The sequence below is a fragment of the Marmota marmota genome, unplaced genomic scaffold (assembly GCF_001458135.2).
Source record: "Marmota marmota marmota unplaced genomic scaffold, marMar, whole genome shotgun sequence".
Classification (NCBI taxonomy): domain Eukaryota; kingdom Metazoa; phylum Chordata; class Mammalia; order Rodentia; family Sciuridae; genus Marmota; species Marmota marmota.
In genome coordinates, this window is record NW_026000205.1 from 5,110,882 (window position 1) to 5,121,668 (window position 10,787).

General features: G+C 56.8%; 3 protein-coding genes across 9 annotated transcripts in view; 1 reads left to right on the forward strand and 2 right to left on the reverse strand.

The window, feature by feature from the left end:
- The window catches only part of Gemin7 (gem nuclear organelle associated protein 7), a 12,667-nt gene extending 11,822 nt beyond the window's left edge, over positions 1-845 (reverse strand). For 3 of the 7 annotated variants that reach the window (XM_048790709.1, XM_048790717.1, XM_048790715.1), the window contains exon 1: positions 608-845. The gene's annotated coding sequence lies outside the window, so the exon portion shown is untranslated. Of the gene's footprint in view, positions 1-8; positions 342-607 lie in introns of those variants that run through there. The other 4 variants (XM_048790712.1, XM_015496715.2, XM_048790710.1 and 1 more) reach the window with 2 other exon arrangements.
- Positions 71-3,770, forward strand: Znf296 (zinc finger protein 296). Its single transcript, XM_015496718.2, has 3 exons — positions 71-365; positions 568-717; positions 2,699-3,770. The coding sequence occupies exons 1-3, from the start codon at positions 71-73 to the stop codon at positions 3,667-3,669; spliced, it is 1,416 nt and encodes a 471-aa protein (XP_015352204.1). The 3' UTR covers positions 3,670-3,770.
- A 419-nt stretch (positions 3,771-4,189) lies between these two features.
- Positions 4,190-10,787, reverse strand: part of LOC107151357 (CLK4 associating serine/arginine rich protein) — a 26,296-nt gene continuing 19,698 nt past the window's right edge. Inside the window, 9 exon segments of the mRNA XM_015496716.2 lie at positions 4,190-4,331; positions 4,572-4,596; positions 5,232-5,314; positions 7,086-7,132; positions 7,211-7,269; positions 7,402-7,462; positions 7,793-7,832; positions 8,145-8,402; positions 10,603-10,787. The exon segment at positions 10,603-10,787 is cut by the window's right edge and continues 3 nt beyond it. Of these exon segments, the coding sequence (XP_015352202.1) occupies positions 4,289-4,331; positions 4,572-4,596; positions 5,232-5,314; positions 7,086-7,132; positions 7,211-7,269; positions 7,402-7,462; positions 7,793-7,832; positions 8,145-8,402; positions 10,603-10,787 (801 nt within the window). The 3' untranslated portion in view covers positions 4,190-4,288.

Here is a 10,787-nt window from a genome sequence, read left to right on the forward strand (position 1 = left end):
CCTCGCTCCGAGCGTGCAGCGCCCGCGCGTCCTCCGCCGCCAGGCCGCCCGCTCGCCCGGCCCGCGACTCATGTCCCGCCGCAAGGCCGGCAGCACGCCCCGCCGTGTAGACCCCGCGCCGGCCGCCAGCTCAGACGACGGGATGGAGATGTCCGACCTCGTCATCGAAATGAAGCCCGACCCAGACGTGCGGCCCCTGCAGGCCTTGGGGCCGGGGCCCTTCTCCCCAAGGGAGGTGTCGGCGCCGGGCCGGTTCGGAGGCGAGCCCCGCTACTCTCCCGGCTCCGTGCCTGCCGGGGCCACCCTCCCCGCCCTCGGGGTGCGGAACCAGTGGGCTCTGTGGACGCTGACCCCGAACCCTTCCGGTGAGCTCCCGGGGTAGCCCTCCTTATCTGTGGCCCCCAAGTGGGACCCCTGCCCTGTGCATGGGCCCCTGGGACAGCCTCATCGCCTTAGCCGCGTCCTGGTCCCAGCCCCCTTCTGACCTTCGGGTTTCCCCTCTCCCTCGGAACCCCCGGCCCCCATCCTGGCCCCACCCCGCTCTCACCACCCGCTTCCTCCCTGCAGACCGCCAGCCCTGGACCGACAAACACCCAGATCTGTTGACCTGCGGCCGCTGCCTGCAGACCTTCCCGTTGGAGGCTATCACTGCCTTCATGGACCATAAGAAGTTGGGCTGTCAGCTCTTCAGAGGCCCCAGCCCCTGCCTGGGCTCAGGTGAGTAACGACAGGCTCAGTCTCCCTCTGAAGTTCAAGGGCTCGGCTTCCTGCGGGAGAGGGGCTGAGGTGGACAAGCAGGGCACTGAGCATTACTTCCCTTTTCTCGCTCCCCACCGGGCGCAGCCTAGGCGTGGCCAGGGCCTGCCCGTCCTAGGGCAGGGACTAGAGGTGGGAGGGGGTGGGGCGGAGGTTGGGCAGGGAAGGAGGGCGGCCCACAGGGTGTGGCCAGCCCCAGAAAACTGGCCTGGGGATTTGCCACACACCCCCAATCTGGTTTCACTTCTCCTTCCCCTTGGACCGAAATAACTGGCCAGGTGGCTGGACCAGGGTGGCAGTAGAGGGACCTCTTGGGAGGGCAGTGGCCTGGGGGAGGGGCTTGGAGACCAGCTGGAAGGGGAGGCTTGCCATTCCCTTCTATTTCTTCATCACTGTTGATCAAGGTGCTGGGACAGTTGTTCAGAGCTAGGGAAGGGGCTTCTCTCTTGGTGCCATGGTGGAATCTCCCAGTAATCCGGGCTGGGAAGCCCCTGGTTTGAGCCAGTGGCAAGACACCTAGTGTCCTTCTCTTGAGGGAATTAACACCCTCTGAGGATTCCTAAGTTTGTGGCTATGGGATTCACTCAAACCTATGAATTTATAGCCTTCAGCCAATGTCCTAGTTGGACTTAGGAAGTGGAATTATATTCAGGGCTGGGCCTGAGACAGTGGCTGGTGGGAGAGAGGAGGTGGGGCTTTGTGATGGTTTTAGTTTGCAGCCTGAGGGTGGCCTAGTGGGAGAGGGCAGGACTTTCATGAACTCCCTGGAATAATACTTGGACTCCTGATTGTGGGCACCTTGATATCCTAGGCTGGATTAATGTTTGAGGGCCTGTATGGACCAAAGCTCTCAACTGTCCCATATTTAAGGTCACAAAACCCTGGAAGGGAGGGAATCCCTAGGATCCCCACATTTAGTAGCTGAAGAAACAGGCTCATAGAGGGTATGTCTAGCTCAAGGTCACTCATCCAGTTAGCAGAGAAGTCTGAATTTGACTCCAGTCAGGCTGAGCCTCCCAAGTCTCTGCTGTTGACTTTAACACTGGTCCAGAAAGGCCACCCCATCCAAAACTGTACATCTAGAAAGTGTCCACTTGATAATACCCAGTGGGTCTAGAGAAAACCTTACAGGGGTCCATGCAATGGACAGGCAGGTTCCGTCCCCTCATCCATGGGACGGAACCCTAAGCGTGGAGCCTGGAACAGAGAAGCCCCCTTAGTAATCAAGAACTGTTATTATTAAATCAAGTCTTTAAAAAAAAAAACAAAAAAAAACGGTTTTCCACCCCTGACCCCACTGCCCAGATTTCTGATTAAAATCCTAGTTCCACCCTTTCCAAGCTGTGTGACATTGGGGGCAATGTCTATTTTAGAGGTCGTTTCCTGTCCTGAAGGAAAGTTTTGAGTGAGCTGAGCCCAGCACCTAGCACATAGAAATGTTCACTGAATTTGGTCACCTTTTTTTCCCTCGGGTGCTGGGATGGAACCCAGGACCTTGGGAGTGCTAGGCAAGTGCACTCTCACTGAGCTACACCTGTAGACCCTAGTGACCTCTTCAGTAAGGCTGTCCTAACCCTGTATCCCATACAACATTCCCCTCCATCCTTCACTCTGACTGAAGTTTTTACCTTTTTCATCTTGCTGGAGATGCAGCTTGGTGCTAGAGCACTTGCCTTTGTATGCATGAGGCCCTGGGTTCCATCCCCAGCAACACAAAAAATAAATTTCAATTACCCAATCCTGGTGTGTACTTATCGCTCACTAGAGATTTTCCTTACTTAAGGAGCTTCCTGGGGGTGGGGGTGGGGGGCTTCCATCTGTTCTTACTGCAGAGTTCTTGTGCCTGGAGTAGAGCCTTTCCCATGAAGGGGTCTAGCTGGCCACTGTGACCTATAATCCTTGTATCCACCAGCACTGACACCCTTCTCCTTCTGTTCTCCAGAACCCAAGGAGGTGAAGGCTTTGAGCTGTCTCCGCTGCGGCAGACAGTTCACAGGGGCCTGGAAATTGCTGCGTCATGCCCAGTGGGATCACGGACTATCCATCTACCAGACTGAATCGGAGGCCCCAGAGGCCCCCCTGCTAGGCCTGGCTGAGGTGGCTGCAGCCGTGTCAGCAGTGGTAGGGCCAGCAGCTGAGGCCAAGGTTTCCCGTGTGAGTAGCCTCACCCGGCGGAGCCCCACCTGCTCAGTGTGCAAGAAGACCCTCAGCTCCTTCAGCAATCTCAAGGTGCACATGCGCTCACACACAGGTGAGCGTCCATACACCTGTGACCAGTGTCCTTATGCCTGCGCCCAGAGCAGCAAGCTCAACCGCCATAAGAAGACCCACCGGCAGCTGTCCCAGAGTCCCTCCTTGGCTGATGCTAGCCAGGATCAGGCTTCTGCAGCCCCTCCAGAGCCAGCTGCCCACGCTGCTGCCCCAGCCAGCACCCTCCGGTGCAGCAGTGGTGAGGGGGCTGGAGCCGCAGCTACTGCAGGTGTTCAGGAACCTGGGGCTCCTGGCAGTGGGGCTCAGGCAGGCCCAGGTGGGGGTGATTGGGGAGCTGTTGCCAAAGAACAGAGAACTGATCCTGCAAAGAGCCAGAAGATGTCACCTAAGAAGACCCCCAAATCTGCTGGCAAGAGCCGTGGGCCAGGGGGCAGCTGTGAGTTCTGCGGGAAACACTTCACCAACAGCAGCAACCTGACCGTGCACCGTCGCTCACACACTGGTGAGCGTCCCTACACCTGTGACCAGTGTCCCTATGCCTGTGCCCAAAGCAGCAAGCTCAACCGTCACCGCCGCATGCATGGCCTAGGGCCTGGTAGCACCCGCTTTGAGTGTCCACACTGCTGTGTGCCCTTTGGCCTGCGTGCTACCCTGGACAAACACCTGCGGCAGAAGCACCCCGAGGTGGGTGAGGTCGCCTGAGCATAAGAGTGCCCCCCTGCCTCTTGACACCTGTTGACACTGCCAACCTCCTTGTCCTTCCCTTTCTGCAAGTAAATCATACTCCCCTGTTCACACCCAGGCACCTGGTCTCTGGCTTTCTTGGGGTGTCTAAGGTGGGGTGGGAAGGTTCTCCCCCTTGGGATAGCTGGACAGACCGGTTTAGAGTGGGGGGGTGAGGGGAAAGGCCAGGCCCCAGTGCCTGGGGCACAGCAGGACTGGCACAGAAAGCCGTGCTCCCGGTTCTTGGTATGGGTGAGGGCGGGGAGAGAAGCCTGGACCTGTCACCAGAGGCCCCTGGGCACAGAGTCCTGGCCCATCCTCCACATGGAGAGTGCTGGGTGGGTCCTCCAGGCCACACATGTGGGCAGAACTCTCCTACCGGCTCAGGCCCCCTGCCTAAGCAGGCCTCACTGGGTTCTGGAACACACAGCTTAGTGTGCTTCAAAGTGGGGTTTGAAGGCCCTGCACCAACCCACAGATGACACACGGCCAGGTGAAGGGCATTAAATAACATTTGCTTTTATTTCACTAGAGAAAACCAGCAGCATCACAGCTTGAGTCCTGTGCCCCACCCCCTCCCTGTCCCCTATTCTTCTGCCTAATGTCGGTAATGGGGGCTTCGGGACCGAGACCTCGAGCGCCTGCAGAGAGAAGTGCAGTAGTGGGTAGGGATGGGGGTCGGCAGGTCAGGACGCAGCCTTGCTGTGAGCATGTGCAGCAATGCCTGTACTGGGTGGTCTCCTGATCAATCAATGATGCCAGCACCCCCCACTCTAGGTTGCAGGATGGGGGAATAGGGGTGATACCTCCCACCCAAGTACAAGAAAGTAATTTCCCAGCCAGTGGAGGGTTGCCCTAGGGAGCCAGGCAGACTGCCTTACCTTCTGGAAGAACTGTATTCTCGACCTAGAAAGGAAAGGATGAGTGGAGACTAAGCCCCTGCCCAGGGCCAAGGACTCCTCCCTGACCTGGAATGGGGTCCTTAAGGCGGCTATTCCCATACTGTCTCCAACTGAGGTGACCAACGCTTCCTGCAGTCCACCAGGGTGCTGCAGACATGCTGTCTGCAGCCATCACCTGTGCCCACATTCAAACTCGCACCTCAAACATACCACTTTATAGATGGTGAATGGGAACGTGCCGCAGTCTTCGGTGTGATCCTGCCTGGCACTTGTTTTTATTTTCATTATGAGGTTTGGGCTGCTCCAAGGGCTCAGTGATCCACCTGCCTCGTACAACTGAGTAACCAGGATGATAAGTGCCACTGTACTGGGCTAACATTTTTTGATGGTGGGGACTGAACCTAAGGACACCTGACCACTGAGCTATGTCCCAATCCATGTTTTATCTTAAGACAGGGTCTCAATAAATTGCTGAGACTGGCCTTGAACTTGGAATCCTGCCTCAGCCTCTAGAGTCACTGGGATTACAGGCATGTGCAACCATGCCCAGCTCTTGACTTCTTTTTTTTTTTAACACCCCAGAGCCCTCCAGCCTTGAAAGTACCTTAGCTCTTCCAAATGACAAGTAGGTGCACTCACTGTAGCGAGGGGAGGGCGAGCGACTCTGCCGGCTGTACTGGCGCTCCCACTCTTCTCGCTCCTTCTCCCGACGTTCCCGCTCTCTGCAGGGAGAAAGTAGAGGCAACCAGGGGGTGAGGTGAGCACCTGCTATGAACACCAGTTATGTGACACCTGAGTCAAATACAGCCCTAAACCAAGGGGGCAGGTACTGCTGTCCCCACCTGGAAATGGACACTGGCTGGCAGTCAGGACTGGAGTTCCAGGGGGCCCTGGCAAGGAAAGCCTGGTCAAATACACCCAAGGTAGGCCAGACAGTTTGCTATCATTTCCATCACACTCTGGGGACATGCACACCCTCTGAGTGGTCAGGACTGGCAACCAATGGTTGTGTTTATTGGGTGCCATCTCCATGCCTGGCCCCAATCATGCCAAATCCTCCCAACAAGCCTATGTTGGGGTTGAGGATTCCTTCTCTATTTAGGAGATGGGTAAACAAGATCAAATGTGACAAAGGCCCACAGTACTGGGTGGCTAAGTGTGACGGACCCCAGTCCCTGACAACCCTTCAACTTTTTCCCCCGCAGTATTGGGGGTTGAACCACTGAACTACATCCCCAGCCCCACGCCCCCCAAACACTTTTATTTGAGACAGAGCCTTGTGAAGTTGCCCAGGCTGGCCTCGAACTTGGGGTCCCATTCTCAGCCTCCTGAGTATCTGGGGTTACAGGTGTGTGCCACCATGCCCAACTCTTCCTCCACTTGCTAATGGCAGCACAAAGCATCCTCTGAAGTTCAACACACAACAATGAAAAAAATGGGAACAGCAGCAGCTCTGAGCATCAAGCATCAGGCCTTCCCACCCACCAGACACCGTGCTGAGCCCTGCAGGAGACCCCGTGGGCATGGGAGCATCACCACCTCTGCCTACAGAGGAGGAAGTCCGACCTCAGACATGGGACACTGCTCACCCACAGACTCACAGCCAACAACGGGATGGAACCACAACAACGGAGTCCCCTCTTTGCTGCACATACAGTGCTGCTGCTCGGAGCTAGCCTTGCTGCCAGAAGTTAGGGATTTATTTTTTTTTGGGGGGGGGGTACTAGGGAATGAGCCCAGGGGCACTTTATCACTGAGTTGTCTCCCAATTGCCCCCCTTTTGTTGAGACAGGGTTTTGCTAAATTGCTGAGGCTGGCTTCCAACTTACAATTCTCCTGTCCCAGCCTCTAGAGACACTGGGTTTACAGGTTTGCACCACCATGCCCAGCTGCACCCCCAGTTCTGCCCATGGGTCCTAGGCAAGCCGAAGTCTTATGGACACTACCTCCTGGTCTGCCCAGCGAGGTAGACACTTTGGACTGTCCTACTTCAGAGTATCAAGTGAGGTTTTGAGAGAGTCCCAGGGCCACATGACCAGAGAGAAGCACAGCTGAAATTGATCAAGTCTGTGACCCAAGCTCAGAACTCCTGACCAGCACAACACTGCAGGAGAAGCAAGCAGACAGAGGAGAAAAGCCCATCCCCAGCAGCAGGCCAGGTGCCAGGCACCTGCCACAGGACTGGCTAGCAGACCGCAGGCTTCAGCGAGACACACAGTGCGGGAGAAGGGCAGCAGGGCAGGGTGCTCTGGGTGGGACAGTCATGGAAGCCTGTGCAAGGTGAGGGGTTGGGGCATCAGGGGAGAACCGCCATGGGCCAAGAGGACAACAAAGGAGGCGATCTTGGGCGATGTAGGGAGCAGAATGAGGGAGAGGAGCCAAAGGGCCAGGCACACCCTGTGGGCCAGTGAGGGCCGACTTTCATCCACCCACAGAGGTTGGGCAGGGCTCCAGCCGGTGGCGGCAGGAGGCCAGGGTGGGGGGCAGCCTTACTTCATCCGGATCTTGCGGGCCATGGCGCGCAGCTCATCTTCCCGCTCCTACGGCAGAGCCAGCTGTGAGGCATGGCCAGGCCAGCACCCACCTGAGCAGCACCCCACCCACGCCCTCCCCCTAACCTGGCGCTCATGCTCCTGCTGGATCATCTTCTCCTGAGCGGCCTTCTTATCCGCCTTGACTGCAGAAGGAAGGAGCATGGCTGAGGATTCCCTTGGAGTCCACCCTCCTACCCCACCAAGCGGGCTGGGCCCTCAGCACTGGGCAGCAGGGCAGGCACACAGCCTCCTCCCCAGGGGAGGGAAGGACGTACACTGCCTGTTCAGCGCCTTCTGCATCCTCAGCTTCAGCTTCTCCTGCGGCGTCAGCTTGGGCTGGGGGAGGGGGAGAAGAGGCAGGAGGGGTGGGTGTCCCGGAGCCTCCAACCCACCTCAGGCAAGAGCCTGGGACTTGTGGGGGAAGGGACAGGCTGTGAACACCTGCCACAAGGCTCTGAGAGGCTCAGGGACACTGGAGCCCCAATATACAGTGAGGCAGGGAGGGGACATGGTTTCTTGAAGGCAGATCCCTTGGCCCCCTCCCTCCTCAATCCCTGGGACGGAATCTCCCGGCCCACCCGGGCCCCCCTGCAGGCCCACCGGGCCCAGCTCTTGGGCACTGCTGCTGGCGGGAATTAGACGGGCGAGTTCCAAATTCTTACTGACTTTGGCAGCTCCTGTCTCTTTACCAGCGGCAGGTTCGGTCCTGGTGGGAGGAAGAAGTGGCAACTGCCACCTCTGACCCCACAGCCCCAGCACAGCCCCCAGGAGCCAAGGTCGTGACCTCAGATCCCACAGGGAGTGGCCCTGTCCCCCTCTGACCCCAAAGGGACAGGTTCCCACCCCAAACACCTCCAAGGCAGAGCCTCCATGTGGCGGTGTCCTTAGACCAACCCTGGATGAGGGCCAGGTCCCACCCAGACCTCCGGGAGTAGGACCAAGTTCCCTTCAGAGGGAAGGGAGCTCCAGTCCCCACCTGAGGCTAGCAACCCTCTTCCCCAGCCCGATCCCTGCTCACTTTTTCAGCTTCTCGCCCACAGCAGGGGACGCTGCTGGCCGGGTCAGCTTCTCCCTTGGGGGCGATGGTGAGTGACTCTGGCTATGGCTGCGGCTGCGGCTGCGGCTACGGCTCTGGCTGGGGCTTCGGCTGTGACTGCGGGTCAGGCTTCGGCTTCGGGAAGGGCTGAGGGACCAGCTGCTGCGACTGCGGCTGCTACTTCGATGCCTGGGGCCCCGGCCACCCCGCCTATATCGGTCCCCTGAGCGGGAGCGGCTCCTAGGGTACAGTGGGGATAGGAGAACGTCTGTGAGGTTCCGGGAACTCTACACACTCACCCCCTACTTGCACACCGGAGTCCACCTGCAAGGTCCTGTATGTCCAGATATGATCCTCTGCTTTATCCCAGAAACCCCAAGCTGTCCCCTGGTTAACCGCGGCCTCCAGCATCTGACTTGCTCCTTGTCCTCATTAGACACCCAGTTGTGACTTCTGGGGATGTAACCTATGGGTGGGCAGGACTCCGCCCCATACCATAACCATCCCAAGGTGGGGCACATAGTTTCCTAGGGTGTTCTCCTGCTACAGGAGGCGGGGGTGGGGTCGCACCAGTCTCCAGCATAGACCTGCAAGTTCAGGAGTGAGCATGCGCAGCCCTGTCACCTTCTGAGCAGGGGCTTGCCCTCAGGCTGGCATCAGTGTGACCAAGCCTTACTTCCCTCCTTCAGTCTTGCTCCTGTGGTTACCCTGGGTCAGACCACGTGGGATGACCTGCAAGCCAGTGCCAAGCCACACAAGCCTGCTCTGCCAGGGCCATCCTGATTTTTTTTGTGGTACAGGGGATCAAACCCGGCATAACACATGCTAGGCAAGTGTCTACTATTGATCTAAATTTCCACCCTTTCTTCATTTTTTTATTTTGTGATGGTCTAAGCCACGGAGGCTGGCCTTGAACTTGCAATACTCTTGCCTTAGCCACCCCAGTAGCTGGGATTACAGGCATGCACCACTGTGTCCAATCCATCATGGGTATTTACAAAGTTAATATTTTTGTAAACACCAAGAAAATAAGAGTTCTAAAAATCTAGACTCGGTTGTGGCTCAGCGGTAGAGCACTCACCTAGCATGTGCAAGGTGCTGGGTTCAAAGCCTCAGCACCACATAAAAATAAATAATAGGGGCTGGGGATGTAGCTCAAGCGGTAGCGAGCTCGCCTGCCGTGCATGTGGCCCAGGTTCGATTCTCAGCACCACATACAAAGATGTTGTGTCTGCCGAAAAAAACTAAAAAGTAAATATAAAAAATTCTCTCTCTCTCTCTCTCTCAAAATAAATAAATAAAAATAAATAATAAAGTTTTTTTTTCAATGAAAAGTAGCTGTTTTTATTATTTTTGTTAGAACATGACAATAATACAGGTTTTTTTTTTAAAAAAATCCAGACTCGGCCAGGCATATTTGATGCACACCTATCATCCTAGCAACACTGGAGGCTGAGGCAGGAGGATCACTAGTTCAAAGCCAGCCTCAACAACTTAGTGGAACCTGGTCTCAAAATAAAAAGTAAAAATGGCTGGGGATGTGACTCAGTGGTTAAGCACCCTTGGGTTCAATCTGCAGTACCAAAAAATAGTAAATAAATAAATATCCAGACTCTCAACTTCTCTTGAAAAACTGAACACTTGGCAACACCAGGCCTGCTGCTGGGGTCCAGAGCCCACCAAGGGAACACAAGCTGCCAGTACACCAGGGGCACCTGCACAAAGCTGACGGTGCAGTCGACTCTACAACGCAGGCGATAACACTGATGACAGTCACAGCTCGTACCCAGGGCCAGGCCCTGCTCTGAGTGCTCTACTCAGCTCATTTGTCAAATTTCTGCAAAAGTCAAGGAGGTGAATGCCTTCCTGGCTCTGTTCTGCTGATGAAGAAGGCAGGACCCTGGAGTTCATCAATGGCACAGGGCAGCCCACCTCCCCCCACCACTCTCACTGTCTAAATCAGACTTCTCACCATGTAAGGGGACTGGCAGGGAAAGGATGCTCTGATCCCTGGTGACTATTTCCTCAACAGGCTTCAGTGCTGCTTGAAACCTTACCTCCTCCACAAAGGGAGCCCTAGTTTTTCTGCCTCCCTCCCCAGCTGCACCCACACATGTAGCAACGCCTCCCCACTTTCCTGGGTCCCGCACTGCAAGTTGCAGGAAACACTGGGGCATCCATGACTTCTGCTCCCAGGGCATAGGCACTCCTAACAGCAGTGACAGAGGCACATGGTGATGTCTCTGCCCCACTGTCTTTGGCCTGGCACCCCCTGAACAGAGCAGGCACCTAGGCCTCTCCCTACAAACCCAGAGCTTCCTAAGAAAGAACAGTGGCCTGTGCCTGACCCCTCAGACTGGCCAGGTCCCCCAAGTCTGGCCTCCCTGGGATGCGGAACCATGCCGCTTGTCTGCCCCCACATACACATGACCTCACGCACCTGCTTCTGCGCCGGGGCCCATAACCTCCGCGCCGGGTAGGCGAACGTGAATAGCGGTGTCCATCTCTGGAGCCCCCACCTGAGTGTCGCTGGCCACGGCTGCGAGACCGGGAGTAGCGCCGGGAACGGGATCGGGAACGGGACCAGGAGCGGGACCGGGAGCGGGCATGGCGGCTGGAGCGGTA

Coding starts and splice junctions, on each gene's coding strand:
- Znf296 (XM_015496718.2), top strand. CDS start 71: ATGTCCCGCCGCAAGGCCGGCAGCACGCCCCGCCGTGTAGACCCCGCG. Junction 366..567: donor GCTGACCCCGAACCCTTCCG/GTGAGCTCCCGG, acceptor TCCTCCCTGCAG/ACCGCCAGCCCTGGACCGAC. Junction 718..2,698: donor CAGCCCCTGCCTGGGCTCAG/GTGAGTAACGAC, acceptor TCTGTTCTCCAG/AACCCAAGGAGGTGAAGGCT.